Raw genomic sequence first — 25,049 nt, 5'->3', positions numbered from 1 at the left:
TTTGAGCACTCTCGCACAAAGCGAATTAGGAACAGTTAGAATTCTCCAAGCTTGTTTGCCCAACATAGCTTGATTAAAAATTTGCATATCTCAAAACCCCATGCCACCCATGGCTTTAGGGGCGGTCAGCCATTCCCATGAACGCCAGTGCATCTTTTTCTTACCCTCTTCAATGCCCCACCAATGATTCGAGATTGTTGTCCTCATCTTATCACAAATTGCAGCTGGCAGGCGGAAACAGCTCCTAACATATATTGGGATTGCTTGAATGACTGATTTAAACATAACCTCTGTAAGGATCGATGGACCAAGAGGGGGGTGAATTGGGCCTTTTTCAAATTCTAAAACAAAGTAAAGCAATCTTAACCTATGCAATGCTAGTAGGGCACCAATTCACCAACCGGATAACTAAGCTTCTAACACAAGCTAAGAGAGCTAAAACAAATTAAAGCCTAGCAAGGTAGAGCTAAGTTATGATCTCTAAGTCAAGCACATGAGTAAATTGCATGAAAGAAAATGCTTGAATAAAAGGAATGGACAAGAGACAACCGGATTTTTTCCCGTGGTATCGATGTGTTGGCACACACCCCTAATCCACGTTGTGACACTCACAAAGAGTATTGTCACCTCCCAAGTCACCGAGACGAGGGCGCTCACTAAGAGTCTCTGTTCACCATCCCGGCGTGGTGGAGATCAAGCCACGTACAATCTTCTTCTCCGGGCTCCCACAATCCTTGGCAAGCTCCGCGAGAAACACCTTGATCACCAAGATCGCCTAGGTGATGCCAATCACCAAGAGTAACAAGCTAAGGCCTTCACTTGAGCAAGAACCGATCACCAAGAACGGATGCACACTAGCTTCTCTCTACTCAAGTCCTTAATCTTGCTTCTTGATTGATTGAATGCACAAGTATGTGAATGATGAAGCTCAATGTGGCTCTTGACTATAGTATGAGTGTATGGATGTTGCCTGGTGTCAAGAGTGGGCGAAATGACCCATTGGAGGGGTATATATAGGCAGCTCACACAAATAGAGCCGTTGGAGAAAAGCTGCCAGAAAACTGCGTAGCGCCGGTTAATCCGACGTACCCCCCATTGTCATCGCCGGTTTAACCGGTGAATGTAAACTGCCTCTTCTGAAAACTAGCCGTTACAACTGGGGCAGATTAACCGACGTAGCATCGGTTTAACCGGTGAGTGTAGTTGTCCACTGAACCACTAAAAAATCAAGTCTCTGGACAACTGCACCGACGTTAACTCAAACCTATCGTCGGTTTAACCGGTGAGTACAACTTTTAAATTCCTCTGAAAAACCATCTCACTGGTCAATTGCACCGACGTCTTGATTCAAACAGCGTCGGTTAATCCGGTGAATAGAACTTGAATTTCCCTGGAAAAACCAACTCTGGACCAATGCACCGATGTTAAATTCAAACACGTCGGTTTAACCGGTGTATTGAATTTGTCCAGACTCTGCTGACTTCGTTCAACCGACGTATAGAAAATTGAGAGCGTCGGTTAAACCGGTGTATAGACTTTTTTCTGATTTTGTCTTTTCTGATTTGAGTCTTGAATGAAATCCAAATATTCTTGAGATATAGTTTGAGAACCACTTATTTGAACTTCTAGAAACCTGAGTGACCATAGTGTGCATCCATTTTCAAATGACCATGTCCATGCTCAAGTTACTTAGCCTTAACCCCTCTTAATAGTGCGATCACTACAAAACTATAAAACCTATACTAACCTAAGTGTCCTTCTCAACCTTATGACACTTAGGACTAGAAAGATCCTTAGTCTTGACATAAAATTGAGTTGAATACCGAGATCGCCTTTTTGAATAATGAAATTGAGGGGCCTCTTTTGACATATGACCAAATGAGCGATAATGATCTATTAAGCTGCACAAACTCATTAGTCACAATAATGGTTGTCATTAATCACCGAAACATACCTTGAGGGCCTAGATGCTTACAATCTCCCCCTTTTTGGTGATTGATGACAACACAAACATAAATGACGAGAGAGCGAGAAAGATAAAGCAGGATAAACACAAGCGAACTCGAAAAGAAGGACCAAAGAGCTCAACGGCTCAAACGAAATTCATAGATATGTCTCAAAGCACGGCATACTCAAGCGACAAAAGTACATATCCATGAACTAACACCAAATGTGATACAAAGAATCAAAGTCCTGATAACTACGAGCTCTCTCTAGCTCTACCCTCCCCCTAACTCTGGTGCTCCCCCTAACACCTCTCCCCCTTTGGCATCAAAGCACCAAAAGGCGAGCTACGGGTCGTGCTGTCGTGGTACGGCGACGAAGCGGTCCGGGTCGTCGTCGTCGGACGGAGAACTCTCACCCTCGGTGACAGACGGAAGCTGCTGGTCTGGGTCTGAGCTCACTGGGGGGGTGACTGTCGTGGAGGCTCTCGTGCTGGCACTGCCTGGTAGAGGATCCGTAGAAGTTGTAACCGGGTCAGCAGAAGAAGTATCAATATCTGAAGAGGTGACTGCTGAGGCTGCCGGCTGCGTCGACTGTGGAAGCAGGGACTCCTCTACTGCTCCTCCCCCTGAAGGTGCTGCCTGAAGTGAGGAAGGGAGGGCGACCGACTGAACCGCTGACGGTGAGTCCTGAAAGAGTGTGGTCGCCGGCAGTGGTGAAAAGAGCGGACGACCGGCAGACCCAAAGAGTGCTGACATCGAGAACGTGGTCTCCGGTGTCGCTGTAGTAGCTGGGGCTGCAGTAGGAGCTGGAGGAGGAGGAGCTGGTGTGACGGCAAGCTGAGGTGCTTCAACACCCTGAAGGCCTGGCTGTCCTGGCTGCTGCGGGGCGAGTCCGGTGTGAGAGTAAAGCTGTGAGATCATCCCGAACATCGCCATCATCCCCTGCTGCATCTGCTGAAACTGAGCGTCTGTCCTCTGTGAAACTCTGTCAATGAGGCCGACAAAACGCTCCTCGGTCACAGCCCGCTCTCGGGCGGCCTCTCTCTGTATAGCAGCAATCTGGGCCTCATGGGCTCTCCTGGCCTCCTCCTGAGCAAGTCTGTCCTCCCTCTGCTGGGTCACGAGCTGCTGTAGTAGTGAAGTGAGCTCGGACGGCTGAGTCACCTGAGACTCAGAGACTGTAGCAGCTGCTGAAGTCGGAGGTGCTGGCTCTCCTGAACCTCCTGCCTCGTGATCGTGACTGGCTGGGGCAGCTGAAGGAAAGTACTCAACGTCCTCGGAGGAGTCTGACTCAAGCTCAGACCAGTGTATCTCATCCTCTCCTCCGGGAAGCTGTGCCTCGGCGGCAAGCAGTGCCTCGTCCTCCTGTGCCACACGGGCCTGTGCCTCTGGTGACAACTGTGCCATAGCAGCTCTCTCTGCCTGTCTGCCCCTCCTCCGGTCCTGTGGAGCTGTCGGTCGGTAAACTGGGAACCGGGGAGCCTCGTCGTGACGGTAGGGAGCGCTGATGGGTGACTCTGCTGGCACAATCATAGAACATATATAGCTGATCCAGTGTGCAAAGGGAAACTGTCGCACCACACCCATCCCGTCTGTGATCACATCCTCTATCTCAGCCAGAATAAAGTCAACTATGTCAAACGGCTCGTGAGTGAGGATGTGTAGAAGCAGGAGCTGCTGCAGTCCTGTAAACCCCTCTGGGTAGCCACTCCTCGGTAGCAAAGTCCTCCGGAGTGCCATGTGTACTGCGTATGCCTCTGGGGTCAGCAGGCTGGGAACTCTGGCGTAGGAGGCAGGGAACGGCTGGCGGAAACACTGAGAGATCGCCTCATGAGAAGGTGCAATCCCGCCAATCATCGCTCTGCGCGGTGGATCTGCATCTCCGTAAACCATCTCGTGCAGGGAGACGTCAACTAAGTCAACTCCGAGAATCCCTGCTATCGTCGCTCTCGACAAACCAAAGACCTGGCCTCCATAAACAAAGTGTACTGCTCGACGCTCGGGAGCAATCCAGGCCGTGGCATAGAAGACTCTGACCCAGTCCTCAATATATCTGTTCTGCTCAATCTGGAGTAACCTGGGCAGGCCCCTGAAGTGAGCGAAGTGCTCTCTGACATCTGCTCCCCCTGCGGCTGTCCTCAGAGACACCCAGTCAAGCACTCTGTGCGGGAAGATCCTGTGACCCCGCCTCTGGTAGGTCTCGTAGAAACTGGCCTGAAGAAGCGTCCAGAACCTACGGTCGACTCGGCTGTCACGGGGAACCAGTCCTCCTCCTGAACACTCCACCTGAGCCTCTTGACCTTCGCCGCATTGGCCTTGGTCAAGTTCTGGAGCAGCACACCTGGCTCCAGACGCACAACAGTGTCCATACGGAACACTGCGCGCTCGGCCTCTAGGGCCTCGGCTCTACGAGCTGCTGCTGCTGCAGCTGTGGACCTGCGAGGCTCCTGTGGCTGGTGACCTCCTCGCGTCCTCGGTCCAGTGCGACGCTCGGTCGCTGGTGAAGTCTTTGCTGCTGGGGATGTCTGCCGAGTGCGGCCAGACCGTCGTAGAGTCGGTGACTCCTGTGTGCTCTGCCCCTGAGACTGCTCGGACTGCTCTGCCTCTAAATCTGAATCTGCAGCTGTATCTGACTGATCTGACTCTGCTGCTGCTGCCGTCGCGGCTCTGGTGGCCCTGGCACCTCTGACTCTACCCATGCCCCTGCCTCTGCCTCTGCCTCTGCCTCTGGGGTCCTCCCTGATCTGAAACGGACGAGCGCGACCTGATGCCTGCTCCTCGGCGGCCTTGGCCACCATCTCGGCCCTCTCGGCCTCCTTCTCTGCACGAGTCCGCTTGCGAGCGGGCTTCTCGACCACAACTTCTTTTCCCTTTCTCTTTTCGCGACCCATCTCGAACAAGCAAATTGTCGAGCACCTGGTGAGCGCTGATCGGGTGCTGTTGCGGCGTGGGACTGCGGCTGCGGCGTGGGGCTGCGGCTGCGGCGTGGAGGCGTGGAGCACGGCGGCGCTTGGCAAGGTTGAGCGGGCGGCGCTTGGAGCACTGAGGCGAGCGCGGCTGGCGTGATGGCGGCGCGGGCGCGGGTGAGGAGCAGCAGCTACGCGCGTAGGCGGCGCAAGTGGTTGCGCGGGCGGCGCGGTGAGCGTGCAGGCGAGCACGGGAGTGGTGGCGGCTGCGTAGACAAACGGCGGCGCGAGGTTGAGGGCAAGCGGGCGGCGCGGAGGGAAGGCGGCGGCGCGAGGGGAACGAGTCGGGCGGCGGCGGCGTGAAGAGAGAAGAGAAACAGGGGCCGGCAGCGCGGGCAAGAGACATATATGACAGGCGGGCCCACGATTTTTCTTAACGCCGGTCGATCCGACGCCTAGGTTTTGATCACCGGTTGATTGCGTCGGTGTAGTTCACCCGAGGCTTCTGCAGATCTGAAACTGAACGCCGGTTGAACCGATGATGTCAAGAGTGTACTCGTCGGTTGATAGATCAAAACATCGGTTGATTGCTAGGTCTGATTTGCATTTACTATCACCGGTTGATCCGATGCTCTGACTTTTGTATACGCCGGTTGAACGCCTGAAACTTGACTGAGCTGAGACAAAACTTAGTAACGCCGGTTAAACCGATGATGATGCTCCATTGAACGTCGGTTTAACCGGTGAACCCGAAAACCCTCTCTCAGCTCACTCTTCTATGCTAAGTCCAATAAACTTATAAGATTCAAATAAACTCAAGTTAATGGACTTGCATAGGCGACTTTACCCCTCAAAATAAATAGGATAGCACACTTGCTTAAATAAATTTCTTTTCAAACACAAGGAAAAGCCGCAAGAGAGACAAAGCGCCAAATAAAATGTATGAGCTATGTCATAGGAATATTGAAGATAGAAAGCTTCAAACTCATCATGACATTGCTCACTAGGCAATAACGCACCTAACACTTTGCTCTTTTCACTTTTTATGAATTAAGATCTTGTATATGAAAACAAGTCTCATTTTCATCAAGTGATCTCCTTTGTGACCCTTACGCATGCAATGATAATGCAAGCTACAACCACATGCGAAAGTATAGTAAACATGAAGTGCACATCTATATGACAAGAAATGCATAACAAGAAATTAAGATCTACTTGTCAAGTTTGAACCCACGGGAAGCTTCTTCATGATGAGCCTTTCTACAAGCCTAGAGGAAAACAAGTGGACCACCACCTCTAGCTAAACCCTTGCTCATCACTATCTTACCGTGGTTAGACAAGTGTCCTATATGTATGCATTTTTCTATATGACATGGCAACTTACATGACGTTTGCCGCATCTAACACATTAAGCTCATTCCTTAGCCTAACAAAGGTACTCTCGTCTAAAGGTTTTGTGAATATATCCGCCAATTGCTCCTCGGATCTCACACCTTGAAGGGAAATGTCCCCCTTGGCTTCGTGATCACGCAAGAAGTGATGGTGAATATCAATGTGCTTTGTGCGAGAGTGTTGAACCGGATTCTTGGTAATTTTTACGGCACTTTCATTGTCACAAAGGAGTGGGATCCTATCTAGTTTCACACCAAAGTCCAAAAGGGTTTGCTTCATATATAGGATTTGGGCACAACATGCACCGGCCGCTATATATTCCGCTTCCGCGGTGGACAAAGCCACGGAATTTTGCTTCTTACTTGACCAAGAAACTAGAGAACGCCCAAGCAAGTGGCAACCCCCGGAGGTACTCTTGCGATCCACACGGCTTCCGGCAAAATCCGAATCCGAGTATCCCAAGAGATCTAAACTAGCGCCTTTGGGGTACCACAAGCCTATGCTAGGAGTGTGCTTGAGATACCGAAGGATCCTATTCACAGCCGAAAGGTGTGACTCCTTTGGGTTAGCTTGAAAGCGGGCACACAAGCACACACTAAACATTATATCGGGCCTAGATGCGGTAAGGTAAAGCAAAGACCCTATCATAGAACGATAGAGGGATTGATCAACCGGTTTACCGTCCACATCCAAGTCGAGATGCCCATTGGTTGCCATGGGTGTCTTGATTGGCTTGCACTCATCCATCTTGAACTTCTTCAAGATATCTTTAGTATATTTTTCTTGATGGATGAATATCCCTTCCTTCATTTGTTTGACTTGAAAACCAAGGAAGAAGGTCAATTCGCCAATCATGGACATCTCGAATTCCCTAGACATCATGGTAGCAAACTCATGGCTTAGTAAATCATTAGTTGAGCCAAAGATAATATCGTCAACATAAATTTGACAAATGAAAAGATCCCCGTTGACGTCTTTTGTGAACAACGTGGTGTCCACCCTCCCGATCTTGAAGCCTTGCATGATTAGGAAGTCACGAAGCCTCTCATACCAAGCCCTTGGAGCTTGTTTGAGCCCATAGAGTGCCTTGTGCAACCTATAAACATGGTTAGGATTCCTCGGATCTTCAAACCCGGGAGGTTGCTCAACATAAACAAGTTCGTTAATAACGCCATTTAAGAATGCACTTTTCACATCCATTTGATACAACTTAATGTTATGATGTGAAGAGTAAGCAAGAAGGATACGGATAGCTTCAAGTCTTGCGACCGGAGCAAAAGTTTCACCAAAATCCAAACCTTCGACTTGAGAGAACCCTTTTGCCACAAGTCTTGCTTTGTTGCGTACCACTACCCCATGTTCATCTTGCTTGTTCCAAAAGACCCACTTGGTGCCGATGATGTTCTTGTCTTTTGGAGGAGCTTCGAGGACCCAAACTTCATTGCGGGTGAAGTTGTTCAATTCTTCTTGCATGGCCATCACCCAATCCGAGTCCTCAAGCGCTTCCTCTATGCTAGTGGGTTCAATACAAGAAACAAACGAGTGATATTCGCAAAATGAAGCATGTTTAGAGCGAGTTCTTACTCCCTTTGATGGACTACCAATGATTTGACCAATTGGATGATCCTTGGAGATGCGACCATGCTTCACTAGCGGTACTTGCGTGGATGCTTGTTGGGGTGGATCATGAGTGACTTGTGCTTGTGGTGGAACACTTTGCTCTTCTTGTTCTTGAACTTGGGGTGTTGGCGTTGGCACATCTTCTTGAGGTTGTGTATCATCTTTTTCTTGATCTTCATCCACTTGGGGCGCCGTGGAGGTGCTTGGTGTAGATGAGGAAGGTCCTCCCCCTTGATCATTGTCTTCATGCACCTCTTCCGGCTTGATATCCCCAATAGACATATTCTTCAAAGCTTCGTCAATCTCCTCATCACCTACATTCTCATAGCCAACAACCTCCTCTTGGGAGCCATTAGATTCATCAAACTCCACATCACATGTTTCTTCAACTAACCCGGAGGTTTGATTGAATACTCTATATGCTTTGGAGTTTGATGCATAACCAAGAAAGAAACCTTCATCACATCTACTTTCAAACTTACCGAGCCTTTTCTTCTTATAGATGAAGCATTTGCAACCAAAGACCCGAAAGTATGATATATTTGATTTCTTCCCGGTGATGAGCTCATATGGAGTTTTCTTGAGGAGTCGGTGAGGATATACTCGGTTGGATGCATGACACGCCGTGTTGATTGCTTCCGCCCAAAACTTCTCGGACGTGCCATAATCATCCAACATTGCTCTAGCTAGGGTGATGAGAGTCTTGTTCTTTCTTTCCACCACTCCATTTTGTTGAGGCGTGTAGGTGGCGGAAAACTCATGCTTGATGCCCTCTTCATCGCACCATTCTTCAATCTTCATGTTCTTGAACTCGGTGCCGTTGTCACTCCGGATCTTCACAATTGGGGAGTTGTACTCCCTTTGAGCTCTTCTTGCAAATGTCTTGAAGAGTTCCGGAGTTTCACCCTTATCGCCTAGAAACATAACCCAAGTGTAACGTGAAAAATCATCAACGATTACTAGGCAATAGAGGTTACCACCAATGCTCTTGTATGTAGTTGGACCAAAGAGATCCATGTGTAGTAGCTCGAGCGGCTTGGAGGTAGACAACATCGTCTTGATGGGATGATGTGTTGCAACTTGCTTCCCGGCTTGACATGCTTTACATAGCTTGTTCTTGTCAAAGGTGACGTCCTTCAAGCCGGTGATCATCCCTCTCTTGTGGGCTTTCTTGAGGTTGCTCATGCCAATATGAGCAATTCTTCTATGCCAAAGCCATCCAAGAGAAGACTTGGTGAAGAGGCATGTCATGGTGCTTGTTTGCTTTGAAGAGAAATCCACTAAATAGATGTTGCCATGCCTAAACCCCGTGAATACCATTGACTTGTCTTCTTCAAGAGTTACTACAACACCATTCTTGTCAAAGGTACACGTTAGTCCAAGATCACACAATTGAGCAATAGAAATGAGATTAAAACTAAGTGCTTCTACAAACAAGACATTAGAAATAGATAAATCTTTAGAGATTGCTATTCTACCCAAACCTAAAACCTTTCCCCTTGAGTTATCACCATAGGTGACATGTTCATGATCGCCGGGGTCTTCAAGGGAGGTGAACATGCTATCATTGCCGGTCATATGTTGAGAGCAACCGTTATCTAGTACCCAATGTTTTCCACCAGCTTTGTAGTTCACCTACACACATGAGAATTCACTTTCGAGTTTTAGGAACCCAAACAAGCTTTGGGCCTTGCACATGTGTGACAAGAGCTTTTGGGACCCAAAGTTGCTTGGGGAGCTTTTTCTTTGACTCCTTAGTGAGTTTGCCAATGAATTTGGTCTTCACCTTGCCCTTCACTTTACTCAAGAGAAAATGGTTATTTTCAAACATTGAAGAGTAATTCTTGGGTAATTTAGGAAGAGGACGTGATGGTGAAGTGCACTCCCTAGTGTGGTGCCCGGTGACTTGGCAATGTTGGCAATATGATCCAACTTCCTTGATGAAGCTAATCTTGATCTCCGGAGAAGGAGTAGTAGCTATGTTTGGCTCCGGAAATGAACCAAGACCTCTCTTGCCATAGTCACGGGCATTGTTGAAGAGAATCTCCTTGTGGATGTATTCTCCTCTTGAGAGCTTCTCCACACTACTCTTGAGGCTTGCAACTTGATCCATCAATTCCTTTTCCCTAGAAGGTGCAAGCTCGGGCAAAGCATTAGTAGCATTTGCATTAATGAGTAGGTCATCACATGAAGTAGAAGCATTGACCTTCTCAATAGTTTCATGAGCAAAGTTCTCAAGACTTGGGTCAATTGCTTCATAGGCAAATTCAAGTTCTTGATACTTGTGAGCCAACTCCCTATGCTCTTGTTTAAGCTTTTTGTGGCTTTCTTCAACTTGCTTAGCAAGTACAAGTGACTCATTGTGCTTTTTGAGCAAGTCATTGTACTTGCCAAGCAAATCGGAGTGGGCAAGCTCTAACTTTGCACGAGTGCACCAATTCACCAACCGGATAACTAAGCTTCTAACACAAGCTAAGAGAGCTAAAACAAATTAAAGCCTAGCAAGGTAGAGCTAAGTTATGATCTCTAAGTCAAGCACATGAGTAAATTGCATGAAAGAAAATGTTTGAATAAAAGGAATGGACAAGAGACAACCGGATTTTTTCCCGTGGTATCGATGTGTTGGCACACACCCCTAATCCACGTTGTGACACTCACAAAGAGTATTGTCACCTCCCAAGTCACCGAGACGAGGGCGCTCACTAAGAGTCTCTGTTCACCATCCCGGCGTGGTGGAGATCAAGCCACGTACAATCTTCTTCTCCGGGCTCCCACAATCCTTGGCAAGCTCCGCGAGAAACACCTTGATCACCAAGATCGCCTAGGTGATGCCAATCACCAAGAGTAACAAGCTAAGGCCTTCACTTGAGCAAGAACCGATCACCAAGAACGGATGCACACTAGCTTCTCTCTACTCAAGTCCTTAATCTTGCTTCTTGATTGATTGAATGCACAAGTATGTGAATGATGAAGCTCAATGTGGCTCTTGACTATAGTATGAGTGTATGGATGTTGCCTGGTGTCAAGAGTGGGCGAAATGACCCATTGGAGGGGTATATATAGGCAGCTCACACAAATAGAGCCGTTGGAGAAAAGCTGCCAGAAAACTGCGTAGCGCCGGTTAATCCGACGTACCCCCCATTGTCATCGTCGGTTTAACCGGTGAATGTAAACTGCCTCTTCTGAAAACTAGCCGTTACAACTGGGGCAGATTAACCGACGTAGCATCGGTTTAACCGGTGAGTGTAGTTGTCCACTGAACCACTGAAAAATCAAGTCTCTGGACAACTGCACCGACGTTAACTCAAACCTATCGTCGGTTTAACCGGTGAGTACAACTTTTAAATTCCTCTGAAAAACCATCTCACTGGTCAATTGCACCGACGTCTTGATTCAAATAGCGTCGGTTAATCCGGTGAATAGAACTTGAATTTCCCTGGAAAAACCAACTCTGGACCAATGCACCGACGTTAAATTCAAACACGTCGGTTTAACCGGTGTATTGAATTTGTCCAGACTCTGCTGACTTCGTTCAACCGACGTATAGAAAATTGAGAGCGTCGGTTAAACCGGTGTATAGACTTTTTTCTGATTTTGTCTTTTCTGATTTGAGTCTTGAATGAAATCCAAATATTCTTGAGATATAGTTTGAGAACCACTTATTTGAACTTCTAGAAACCTGAGTGACCATAGTGTGCATCCATTTTCAAATGACCATGTCCATGCTCAAGTTACTTAGCCTTAACCCCTCTTAATAGTGCGATCACTACAAAACTATAAAACCTATACTAACCTAAGTGTCCTTCTCAACCTTATGACACTTAGGACTAGAAAGATCCTTAGTCTTGACATAAAATTGAGTTGAATACCGAGATCGCCTTTTTGAATAATGAAATTGAGGGGCCTCTTTTGACATATGACCAAATGAGCGATAATGATCTATTAAGCTGCACAAACTCATTAGTCACAATAATGGTTGTCATTAATCACCGAAACATACCTTGAGGGCCTAGATGCTTACAACCTCCTTACCAGCCCTTGAAAGGGGGCGATCATTCCAGCCTCTTATTTTCCTCCACATACGTTCAGGTAAGAAATTGAAAGTGCTTGTAGGAGATCTCCCCACCCAAGACGGCATGCCCAAATAATTTGCTTGCACAACTACATTACGGACATTGATATATGATTTAACTCTATCCTTAACTTGTTCCGGACATTTGTCACCAAAGAAAAGTGATGATTTCTGAAAATTAATCCGTTGGCCTGTTCCTTCACTGTACAAGTGCAACACCTCATTAAGAGCTTGAAGGTCCTTCATATCACCTCTAATGAAAAAATACTATCGTCTGCAAAAAGGAGGTGAGATATTGCTGGTCCAGTTCTCCCATTTTTTACACCGTTTATTTTACCTTCAGCTTCTTTTTTTTCATTAAGCAAGATAGGCCTTCCGCACATAAGAGAAAAAGGTATGGACTGATGGGATCTCCTTGCCTCAATCCCCTTGTTGGAATAAAATGCTCTGAGAGTTCACCATTAACTCGTATGGCATATCGCACCTTTGTCACACATTTCATTACAGTTTGGATCCATCCATCAGCAAAACCCATCTTACTTAAAACTCCCTGAAGATATTTCCATTCGACCCGGTCATAAGCCTTCATCATATCTATTTTCAAAGCAAAGAAAGGGGTGTTGGCCTTTTGTTTACGAATGGTATGCATGCATTCATAAGCAACTAAAACATTGTCTGTAATAAGCCTGTCTGGGACAAAAGCACTTTGCTCTTCAGAAATAATAAATGGAAGGAAATTTTTTAGTCTATTAGCAAGGACCTTTGATGCAATTTTATAAAGCACATTGCATAGACTAATTGGACGAAAATTATTCAACCTCTCAGGTTTTGATATTTTAGGAATTAAAACAATAGTTGTGTCACAGAGACCATCTGGGATAGCATCACCTTGTAGAAAATCCCTAACAGCTGTGCAGATATCAGCCTGTAAAAAATCCCAATGGCGTTGGTAAAACAACGCCGGGAAGCCATCAGGACTAGGCGCCTTGGTCGGTCCCATCTGGAACAGAGCTTCATGTATCTCCTCATCTGTATAGGGTTTACATAACATTTCATTGATGCTTTGGTCTATTTTGCACGGGATGGCCTCAAGAATATCATCTATATGGTCACAACGTTCTGCAGAAAATAAAGTTGTATAGAAATCACGGACCATACCTTTAAGCTCCTCTCTGTCTTCACACCTTGTACCATCTTCTCTCAATAGATATGAAATTCTATTAGTTTTTCTTCTGACAGAGGCTCTGGCATGAAAAAATGAAGTGTTTCGGTCACCCGCTTGGAGCCAATCCACTCTAGAACGTTGGCGAGCCATAATTTCTTCACATAGCTTTCGTTCAATTCTCCTCTCTTCAACTGAAAAAGCTGGTGTGGCACTTGAGGAACGAAGCATCGCCAACTGTCGTTCAAGTTTTTTTATTTCCTTCCGGATAGACCCAAAAGTTCTTGAGCTCCAGTGTTTTAAAGATGTCGCCATTCTGCTTAGGTTTGACCAAAATGATTGGAGATTTCTAGGCCCCTCAAAATCCTCTTTCCATTTATTTTCAACAATATCATTATAATCTGGTGCTCTTGCCCACATTGCTTCATATTTGAAATTGTTATCAAAGGAACTCCTATCATTATACTGAGAATCTCGATTAATTGATACAAGAATGGCATAATGATCTGAAGTTGATGTGATGACATTTTCAACATGATAATCTTCAAAGAGTTGGATAAAATGACCATTTGCCACTGCTCTGTCTAAGCATACTTTCACATTGTCACTTCCAACCTGCCTATTATTCTAGGTGTACTTTGGCCCAGAAAAGCCTAAATCAGATAATTCACAGTCTTCAAGGCAATCCCTAAATAACCTCATTTGCTGCTCCCCTCTTTCCCCTCTGCTCAGATGTTCATCGCTGCTCAGGACTTCATTAAAATCCCCGGCACAGAGCCAAGGTCCAGACCACTGGGAACGAACAAAGCGCAAAAGATCCCAAAAATTATGGCACAATTCAGACCTCGGCTCACCATAGACAAAAGAAGCTCTCCATAATTGATTTGCTTCTGAACCTATAGTAACATTTATAATATTTGGAGAATAATGCTTCAGAGAAACTATACATTCCTGAACCCAAAATAAAGCCAAACCTCCACTTTTCCCTTCACTACTAACTGCAAAACAGCCATGGAACCCCAGAGACCACATAAATTTCCTCACTTTGGTATCCCTCATTTTAGTTTCCGATAAAAACAGGAGGGAGGGACGATATCGCTTCACCAAATGACGAAGCTCACCAACTGTCGAGTCCGTCCCTAAACCTCGACAGTTCCAACATAAGAGATTCATGGCTTTCGGCGGGGCTGGGTCCCAGCCACCGCCGATATACTCAGTGTGGGTCCATACTCCTTCCTCTGCCTCTTAACTTGTTCATTCACTACTTCATATGGTTCATCATCTGCGTAAGCCGCTCTAGTATAAGGTGGTCCAGTTGGCTGGACCGCCACTAAGGCCATTTCCATATAGCCAGCACCATTAGTATCTTCCATTATTAAATCTTTCTCCCCTTGTTCAGAACTTTGAAAAGGCTTTCTTTTTTTCCCTTGGCCTGAAGAGTTACAGCTATTTTCCTGAGATATTTCTTTTCTTATGCAAATTGGGATATCGTGCTTTGGACTATCATTCAAGATTGCCCCCTCTATGTTATTTATTCTGCTGGGAAGTGTATCCTCGCCCCCTTTATCATCATTACTATGACTTTCATTCTGTTCTCTTGGAACACCAGTACCAAAAGTCTGGTTGTAAGATGATTTTGTAATTGAACGTGTTGGCTCTGATCCCTGCCCATTATCTGTGTTGTTTTTCCCTATTGAAGTAGAGCCTTGGCTGTTCATGTCAACAAAAAAGTTTTTCTTTCTATCAACCTGAGCTCGTAAGTCGGTACTGTAAGGAAGAAGACCATTCTCATCTCGATCAGCTGGTGTAGGGCACTCTATTGAAGAATGCCCAATGATTCCACATGCATAACAATAATTTGGTAATCTTTCGTAGCACACCTCATACCACTCTGGCCTTTGTCTTTTGGTTGAGAAAATCGAAACACCTCTTCGAAGCGGCTTTGTAATATTGATCCTCACCTTTGCTCTGAGATAAGGCCCCCAAGCACGGTTTTGATCATCCAAATCAAGTTTCTCTACAGTCCCCACTTTGTTTGCTATCTCATATCCCCACTTCCCATTCATCAGACCAAAAGGGAGGTTTTTAATTCTTACCCAAATAGACATTTCCTCAAAGTGAATGTCTCCTGGTCTCATAGAAGCATCAAACTCTTGAGTAAGAACAGCTTGCTTACCAACAGTCCATGGTGAACCTTCCAAAACTCTATCCCTATCCCTCTTTAGGCCAAATTCAGCTATAAACAAATTATCCCCAACTGATTTCATCGTCAGTCCCTTCGGATTTCCCCATGCTGGTTTCAAAGCTGACATGATTGTTTGGATGTGCAGAACTCCTTGCGAAAGAACCTTGCCAATAATCGCAGAATCTGATGTTGCCAATCCCTCTTCTATATCATCTGCGACCTCTAGAGCATCGCTTTCTTCCGCAGTGAGGTGCAAATGGCTTATCATTTCAGCCATTTTATCCTCTGAAGGTCGACCTCCTGTCTCCTTTCCTGCTCCCTGTTTGAACACCCCTGTAGGCAAGTCATTCTTCCCCGCCATTGTTCCTCGATTGAAGCTCTACTAGCACCTGAGGTCTGAAGATCTCTCCCTTCCCCAGCCGTTCCACTAATCCTAGCGCATCCAGGACCCCAGCAAGAGCAGCCAAGGGCGGGCAGTGAAGCAAGGTTCACCCCTTGGTCGCCCCGAGCCGCAGAAGATGGAAGTCTGGAGCAGCAGGAAAGCAAACCGGTTCCGAAGGAGCGAAGGGAGAGCAACTGGAGTGCGTCGCAAGAAGGAATCACGGGCGCACAGAAGAACTCACAGCCAAAATCTTGGTCTCCTCGAGAAGATTTTGGTGGAGAGAGAAATCGCCTATCTCTACTGTTCACTGGAACAGTCGGGAAGGCACCAGGCAGATCCGCCTGTCTGGGGATTTTAGGGTATTTTTGGTTCTGTATATATATTACTTGGAGCGGATCAGTTGGGAGAATACGTTTTGCTGGTTGCGCACCCGATCCATTCTCTATTCTCTTCTTGTTTTTTTTTTTTGTGTTTTTGCCAAACATTGTACAACAACAGTATTCTCTCTCTCTCTTTCGGCTTGGGGCAGTACTCATACACACACAGTACGTCTACACTTAGGCTTCTAGAATTGAGACTTACTCGCTGGATCTGTGCATGATTTGTGCAACCTCAGCTCGCTCGTTTCTATCCAGATTTAGGCAACACCCTTATGCTAGTCTTAATGGGATGTCATGGAGGATTTCATGATATTAAATATTATAACATGACAAGGAAAGAGAATGATGAAGTTTCATAGGATGTGAGGAAAATTTCATCACCATGAAACTCATTTGGCACAGTTACTTATTAGTTTCTAGTCTAGATAACTGTACTATGAAACTGTGCACTGAGACTGGCCGTAATGACATCCAGTGTTTAAGAACAGAGAGTACTTATTCTAATTTCATCACCACTGCAACCTTACAATGTAGTATACACGTATGCGCCAGTCTACGGCAGGGGGTGCCATCCTACCTAGTGTCCTACAGTCGGGGGTGGAACTCCGTACTCCTCACAAGGATTCGGATTTGGGGTGAGTGGGTGACCGTCCGCGTCCAGGAGACCAGGACAAGAGTTCAATCGCTGCTCATGAGATCCGTCAACAGGCACAAAACCTCGCGCTTCGTATGAGTTCTTGCAAAGGATCCGTCACTGCTCTGCCAACACCCGCGTTTCCATGGGTTTGTAAACGCGCGGGCACATGACTATGAGCGAGGATCTTGTGTTCCGGAGACTTTTCCTTACGCCGTTGCAAGTTTCCATAGCAAAAATAAAGGAATCACACCCAGTTCATCTTCTCACTTGTCGCTGCGCCAAAGCAAAGATTTCAGCTTGCAGCTCGGTATACACATGGCCTTGCAGAGCCCACCGGAAGAACTGGAGCAACCGAAGGCTCTCATCCCTGCCCCCACTGGCCACTGCCCAAGTGTCCAGGCAACGCAAGTTCAGGACAGGCCAGCCAAGCCACACCGAGATGCAAGGATCATATTCCCTGCGCGAAATCTTTGTTTCAGGTGGGGATCGGGCCGATATCTTGGCAGGTTCAGCTCAGGCAGGATACTCGTCGGAGGCCGGAGGGTACCTGGAAACCGTTGGCTGCCGATTGGTGAGTGTGAGTCTCGGACATCTCGTCCTCTTACGAGATACTACCTCCGTCCCAAAATATAAGTATTTGTTGATTTTTGCTGATCATATTTGACCATTCGTTTTATTTAAAAAAAATTAAGAAAAAATAAAAACAATTAAGATATACTTCAAATACAAGGGCGAAGCCACGACATGCTAGCCTGGTGAACAGGCACCAGGGTAAAAATAACTTTTACCACTAAATCTACAAATATTTACCGTATAACACAAGAAAAATTTGTTTGTTACTTAATGGGTGCACCACCTCAGTTTTTATATTAGCTTCGCCCCTGTTCAAATATATACGATGATAAAATATGTCAAAACAAAATAAATAATATTTTTACAAATTCTTTAAATAAAATGAATGATCAAACAGGATTGATAGAAAATAATAAATATTTATATTTTGGGAGGTAGTACGGAAGGGGCCGGTGTGCCAAGGGCAGACCCACGGCGTGCTAGCTCCATGCATGTCAGCACGTGCGCCGCAGGACCGCAGGTCCAAGACACAGAGCGCTGGCTAGCCTTCTAGGTGCCCCGCAAGTTCGATGCTGGTGTTCCAAAAAACAAAACAAAAAATCTTTTCTTTTCCTGATGGTGCTGCAGGTTTTTTTTTTCTACTCGGCATGGTACAAGAGGTGTACTAGGTGGAAGTGGAACATGCGTTGACTAACATGGGCCTCTCGCTCCATCTTGTATATAAGAAAAAGGGCCCAACCGCTAAGCCTGCAGGCTTCTATCCCCTACGTAGCCCATCTTGCAAAGCGGGCCTGCAATTTTTTTGGTACGTTAACATTTGGCCCTGCGCCGTTGCTCACTAAATGAATGATTAATTGAAAATATTTTGAGTCGGGAACTCAAAACCTCGATGGACGATAAAATGGGGGCTATATGTATCTTGTGGAAGATAAATAAGTAATTTATCTTTAAAGCTCATTTAGCCCAATTATTCTGTATAAATTTCTACAATTATATTCAACACTTTGATATGATTAATTTAATATTTTATTGAATCAGTTCAACATTTAACAATGAAAATGTTGAATTGTATAGATAAAATGTTGAAATATGAATTACTAAATGTTGAAATGTTAAATTTTAAATGTTGAACCGCGATGAGGCAAGCTTCTTCTCACACGCGCGGCGGCGCAGCAGCGCGGGCGCGAGCGACGGCGCGGCAGTGCATTAGAGCGGGAGCGCGGGCGGCACGCTGCGGCTGTGCATCGGCAGGCGCGCGGCGCGCGCTAGGCAGCAGCGGCAAGCGGCGGCGGCATGCAGCAGTATGCGGTGGCTGGAGGCCCTTGCGCAGGGAGCATGGGGCAGCGGGATCTGCGGGCGCACCGAACGGCGAGGGTGGCCCGTGGTGATGGTGGCGGGGAGAGAGAATATTGGGGAGAGAGCTAGGGTTGGGAATAGGTCAAGAGTTGTTGTTTGCACGAATTTCAAATACTAGAAGGTGGAGAAGAAAAAATCTAGTGGAAGATGGATAGGATTGGCGGGATAAAATTCCTTTAAAAAAACAAAGGTCAGCTCGCAATTTTTTTTTTGAAGAAATTCGACTCGCAATTTCGAACCTCGCAGGCCGATACAAAGCTGAGCAACTGCACGCATCGGTTTGCATCGCACGTAATCGAGCATCGAAGGAACCGGCGTTTGGACAAGCCTGATGACACCAAAAGACAGGCCGTGCTGATTTCTTCAAGGAATAATTCCTCTTATTTTCTTTTGTTCCTTCGTCGCTTGTGCAGTTGTGCTTCCAGGTGGCCGCAGCGAGAAGTGCTCGAGTGCATGCCAAAACAGCTGTTTCGGCCGGCAGTTTTTCTCAGCAAATGCCGATGCTAAGTGCTAACCGGCCGTTTGTTTTTGAGTGAGAGCTAGACATGCTTTGATGTGACCGCCGCTGCGTCGTTGTGACAAAGCAAAAGGCCAGTCATGTTCAGGTAGCGAGAATGAATGAACCGAGGGGGATTTTCAGGGTGGAAAAATATAACGGTGAAAAGCACAGGTCTCCCTTTGCAAGAACGACGGGAACTGAGGCCGTGCCAATCGGTGCCAAAGTGAACAAGACCGTTGTTGGGTCAACATTATCTCCTGTCCGCAGAATTATGTGTGGCAGATACTGAGGTGAATATAGTCTTCCATTAGGCCCGAGGTCCGTGGGCCGGCCAAAGGCACGAGTTTTCGGCCTGATACAAGGCCCGGCCCGGCACGGACATCGTGCCGTGCCTGGGCCGGCCTGGCTCGGCACGAATATGTATTCAGCCCACATAAAAATACAAAGTCCATGTCCCAAATCCTAAATCTAGCAGGCCACAGCCCACATATGCCACCCCAAGGGCCCACCCTCCCTCCCTCACGTGGCTCACGGCCTCACGCTGCCCGCCCCCACCCTTGTCCTCCCTCGCGCCTCCTCCCCTCTCTTCCTCCGCTGGGCGGCGGCGCCGCCGCCCGGCCCTCCGCCTCCGGCCAGCGATGCAGCAGATCCAGGCTGCGGCCGCCGCCGCCTCCTCCTCCTCCAGGCCGCGGCCGCCGGCTTTGCGTCCTCCTCCTCCAGGCCGTGCCACCTCCTCCCCCGCATCGCGACCGCGCGGGCCACCTCCTCTCCTCCGTGCCGGCAGCTCCTCCGCGCGGCGGCTCCTCTGCGCCGGCCGCTCCTCCGCGCGGCGGCTCCTCTGCGCCGGCCGCTCCTCCGCGCGGCGGCGACTCCGCGCCGGCCGCTCGGGCCGTGCAGCGCTTAACAGGCCGGTCGGGCCGGCTCGGCACGCCAAATTGGCCTCGGGCCGTGCTCGTGCACAGTGCCTCGGCACGTGGGCCGGCCCGGCCCGGCACAATTAGTTATCCGGCCTAATCGTGCCGGGCCTAATCGTGCCGGGCCCGTGCCGGGGCGGGTCGGGCTGGGCCCGTTGGACAACTATAGAGGTGAAGAGCGAAGTTCAGTTAAAGCAGCACAACCGTAGCGCTTGAAGTTCATAGGCTGACGGAGAATGCAAGGCCGGGGAGGTGAAAATGAACTCATGCATAACAAATGTAATTACCCCTGAAAATATTTCAGCAAAATAAAGCTTCATCTGAACCAGAAAAATCCACAGACCCAGGGAAACTTCTGAACACTAACGTTTCCACGAAGTACTACATCAAAGACCAGCAAGATTTGCGGCTTATCTGACGTCTAAAATTATTCTCAACGCTGAAACAGAAACGCCCGTAGCCTTCGGCCGACCGGGGGTGTAAAGATCATCAAACAAGAACACACAAAACTCGAAAAGGTTATCTGAGAGTCTTCCTCAAATCTCAAACCACTCCCCCACTGCTTGCGCCGTGATCATGGTCCGCCTTGGTGCGATGCGCCAGCTCCTGCGGCGCACCGTCGCCGTGGCTCCTCTTGCACTCGTGGTAGAACACGGTGTACACCATGGGGGAGAACATCCCGAGCAGGACGCGCGGGGCGCACGCGAGCGCGTCCCTCCACCCCCGGCCGCTGCCGCCGGAGCCGAGGAAGGCGTTGGCGGCGGCCAGCGCCAGCGCGATCAGGAACCCCTGCGCCCGCCGCGCCCTCACGGCCTCCCCGGCCCGGTGCAGCGCCTCCAGGCCGCGGCAGCCGTCCTCGACGACCGAGACCACCACCCCGACGGCCCACACCATGGCCAGGTAGATATACAAGAGCCGCGCCGCGGCGGCGACGGCTGCGGTGGCGACGATGGCGAGCCGGACGAACGGCGGCCCGCCGGCCGCGGCCGCGTTCAGGGCCGGGACGGCGATGAGGGAGACCGACAGCGCGGTGTAGCCCACGGAGAGGAGGGTGGAGTAGAGATAAGTCACCAGGGGCCCCTTCCACGACGCGGCCAGCTTCGTGAGCAGGTCCTTCACCGCCAGGTGCCTGCCGGCGCAGGCCGCCGAGGCGGCGTGCACGATGACCACCGTGGACGCGAGGTAGCCGAGGTGGGAGGCCGCGACGAGGGCGACGTTGGCGTGCGAGAGGGAGTCCGCGTCGCCCCTGAGGCGGAGGAGCAGGTCGTAGAACCGCGGCGTGACGGGGTGCTCCCGGGCGAGGGAGTGCAGCCTGGCGATGAAACCCAGGAGAAGAGAGTACGCGGAGACATGGCCGCCGACCAGCTGGAGGGAGCTCGGGATCAGCGCGAGCATGAGGCAAGGGAGCATGTGCTTCTTGCTCCGGCGTGCAAGGCACAGAGCCTCGCTTAGAACGGCAACTGCACCCCGGGGCGCGTCCATGGCTCTTGACCCTGCTTGAGGAAAGATTCAGTCAGGCAGAGCTCCGAGCTTCTCTGTTTCTACTACTTCTACAAGTGAATATGACGTTGATGTGCTGGGTTGTTCCTTTGTGGGAGAATTTTCTTAGTTGGGAAAAGACAAGAACAAAAAAAAATGTCCAGCACTAGGAATTAGAAGATTGAGATCACGAGGAAGGTAAGAAGCCAAACAAACTGATGACTAGGAACAAGAAGCATTGTTCTGTCAAGATTCAAGTTGCTCCTGAACAAGCATATTTCAGCTCAATTTCTGTGGACATAATAACATGCATTGCACGTTATCGGGGCCGGAAAACGCTGCAAATCACTGGTTCTTCCGATGAAATGAAATGTTAAATCACTGGTTCTTCAAGCAAGACGGCGGCTGCTTTCGCTTGGGTTGGGTGACGATGGGAAAGGGGAGAGATGGATGATGATCGGGGAGGCTTAATATCTGGGCCGGCCTGCGTCCGGAAGTGTTCGATTGGACCACAGTTACAGAAGGGGCCGCATAGCAAGAGAGACTTTCGGCCCAATACCTACCTCTCTCCCCAAAAATGTACAGCAGTACCAGTTGGGGTTCTTGTACGGCTTCTCTGTTCAAGCAGAGAGGGATATCTCGTGACCCATGAGAATAGTAAATGGCCCACCAGCCTTAGACGAGGGCCTTCCACGTGACGTGGCCCGGGCCCATGAACAGTAGTGACGCAAGTGTGTTTTGTGTGTGGCCCACCAGCGCTAGTGCAGTTGGAGAGAGGCCCAGCTAGCTCTAGGCCTTTTTAAGTCACTACTAGCGCAGGCCCAGCTAGCTCTAGGCCTTTTTAAGTCTTCCACGTCTCGTCTAGGCGCAGCCATGCGTGAGGGCACGCCGTTATGGGCACTGTTGTTGATCACCGGTGAGTTCTGTGATTGATGCCGGCAGGAGCCCGTTCGCTTGAACCCATCACGAGGCCGATTGGATAGCAATAGCCTGTGATTGTACCCCCAATGCTGGCTTTACGATCGCTCGTCCCTATGCGAACTCGCGGTCGACGTGGACCCCACTCGCTCATGTGAATATCCCAGCCAGCCCTCTCTCTGCTGAGCTCTCTCTTTTCTCTCTCTTCCTTTTTCTCCTGGATCTCGGCTCCGGCCGTGGGAGGCTCCGCTCCCCATGGCGAGCGGCGTGGAAGGCCGGCGGCGGGAGGCACAGCGGGCGGCGGGCCAGCGCGGCGGCGAGCTCTGCCCCTTAGGGGCACGGCGTGGGGGGCGGGGGTCGGCGCGGATGGGCGGAGCGGCGCAGCTGGGCGGTGCGGGGTCGGGGACGGAGGCGCGGCGGCGGCGCGGCGTGCTGGGGGACGAGCGGCGCGCCGGGTCGATGGCGAGGAGGCGCGGTGCGTCGGGCCGGCCGGCGGTGGCAGGGTAGCTCTGGCTTTTTTTTTGTTGCAAAAATTTTTTACTCGCATTTTTTGGTTGTAGATGCAATTTTTTTCTTCAAATTTTTTTCTAAAAGCTTTATCTTTCAATTTTTTCTCATCAAAATTTTATTCCATTTTCTCCACAAATTTTCTATTGAAAAAATTTTCTAGAAATTTTTTCCTGAGGAATTCTCTTTTTCAAATTTTTTTGCCCAATTTGTTTCGTTTTAGATGCAAAAAAATTTTCTTCAATTTTTTTCAAAAGCTTTATCTTTCAAATTTTTATCATAAAAAATTATTCCGTTTTTCTCCAAATTTTTCTCTTGAATTTTTTTTGAGAAAACGACAAAAAAGTTATAGGAAAAGAAAAAAAAATGGTATGACACCTGCCTGCGGCGGCCGCACCCCTGTTGTCGGAGAATTGACCGTAAGTTTCGGTTTCCGGGCGACCGTAAATTAGGAACCCCTGATTGTACCATTTATCGGTACGATGTGATTGTGCAGTGAGGTGATGACTTGTCTTCACTCTTCAACCGACCGCTGTCCCTCATTTCCTCAGCCCCTCACATTCACATGTACTAGTAATGTAGGAGGTCGCACTTGCCCTCTCACACTTCCGTGCTCATTCTCCACCTTACCCTCGCTCGGTTCAACGAGCATTGCCCTGCCTCGCCACCGCGATATTGCCCTTCTGTGTTCAGTTTTTCTTTTTCTTTTTTGGAACTAATTAAGCCAGCTTTTCTTTATCTTTAGCCATAAACATATAAAATTTTGTGCAGTTTGACAACATAGTAGCATTACTAGATGGTGCAGTCTAGATTTGAGTAAAATTTCAGAAACAAAAATACAAATCAGCAGTAGCCATCAGCCACAGTCAAACAACGAGTATTGGGACAAGACTCCAAGAGTAGAATCATCCAAATATCTATGGTTCCCCAATCAGCACATGCCGACTACCAACAAAAACTAAGCAACACGACAACCAAACGGCTCCATCATCAAGTAAACGGCTCGAAAGTTTGTTTATGCTTTCCGTGGTATCCAGGTCAACCACAATATTTTTCTTATGATGCACGCATTGACCCGCGGTCTAATCATCTGAACGGCAGGATACCATAAGGCTGACCACAGCGGAGGGAGCAAGAGCAAATTTGCTCCCTCCTCGTTTTCCACGCTCTCTCTGTCTACAGTGTCAAACAGTGCATCTACAGTGCCAAACAGTGTATTTGCTCCTTCATTTCCTCCTTCCACTGTGGACGGTAATAAAGTACGAGGCGACTTGCTCCGGCAGCAACTTTTCATCACCTCTTAGCCCGTTTAGTTTCCAAAAAATTTTGAGTGCTACAGTAACTGACAACATTTGATCACTAACTAGAAGTATTAAATGTAGATAACTGATAAAACCCATTCTACAACCCCGGGTGAAATTGCGAGACGAATCTTTTAAGCATAATCGGACCATGATTGGACAATGTCGTGCTACAGTAATCAACCTCTAATGACAAATTAATTAGTCTTAATAGATCCGTCTCGTGATTTCCAGTCCATCCATGTAATTAGTTTTATAATTAATCTATGTTTAATACTTTTAATTAGTGGTCAAACGTTGTCTAAAACTTTTCACCTAAAAATTTTTAGGAACTAAACTCTCCCTTAGTCTTTTGTCTTTTCAGTACCATTTTTTATGAAAAAATCTATACGATATTCTTTTTCAAGAACTATGCCATCTTTTGAAACGGCCTGACGAACAGCGATCGAAACAGCGTCCGTGTTTACTACTCGTCGCGAGTCAAGACGCTACGGAGGCGCGAAATAAAAGTGGAGCACCAACTAACTGGCTCCGGCATTCAAGGCTGCAATGATGGCGGCAGCGTGTCGCTCAATTGAACAAGGCAAGGAGTAAATGAGACGGGATGCGGGCGGCTCGACTGTGGTTTTCAAAATTCCTGCCCCTGTTTTTTTTCAAAAACCCTAAGGCTCTGTTTGGTTTGAGATTAGTAAGGTTCTGTTTGGTTTGATGAGTAGCACAATTAGTACAAAATTTGACTAATAATTAAAGATATTAAATAAAAGTAGTTTACAAAACTAACTTCACAACCTCTGCGCTACTTCGCGAGACGAATCTAATG

General features: G+C 48.1%; 1 protein-coding gene and 1 long non-coding RNA gene across 2 annotated transcripts; both read right to left on the bottom strand.

Annotated features, from left to right (window-relative positions):
* Positions 1-2: 2 nt before the first annotated feature.
* Positions 3-12,926, bottom strand: LOC120677283. The gene is made up of 3 exons (XR_005676245.1): positions 12,825-12,926; positions 11,889-12,530; positions 3-288 (listed from the first exon to the last, which is right to left on the bottom strand). It is a non-coding gene; the product is annotated as an uncharacterized LOC120677283 (long non-coding RNA).
* A 7,381-nt stretch (positions 12,927-20,307) lies between these two features.
* On the bottom strand, positions 20,308-21,506 carry LOC120678167. Its single transcript, XM_039959320.1, has 2 exons — positions 20,778-21,506; positions 20,308-20,313 (listed from the first exon to the last, which is right to left on the bottom strand). The coding sequence occupies exons 1-2, from the start codon at positions 21,504-21,506 to the stop codon at positions 20,308-20,310; spliced, it is 735 nt and encodes a 244-aa protein (XP_039815254.1).
* Positions 21,507-25,049: the final 3,543 nt, after the last annotated feature.

The sequence above is a fragment of the Panicum virgatum genome, chromosome 6N (genome assembly GCF_016808335.1).
Source record: "Panicum virgatum strain AP13 chromosome 6N, P.virgatum_v5, whole genome shotgun sequence".
In the NCBI taxonomy this organism is placed as follows: Eukaryota; Viridiplantae; Streptophyta; class Magnoliopsida; order Poales; family Poaceae; genus Panicum; species Panicum virgatum.
This window is presented reverse-complemented; position numbering and strand designations above follow the sequence as displayed.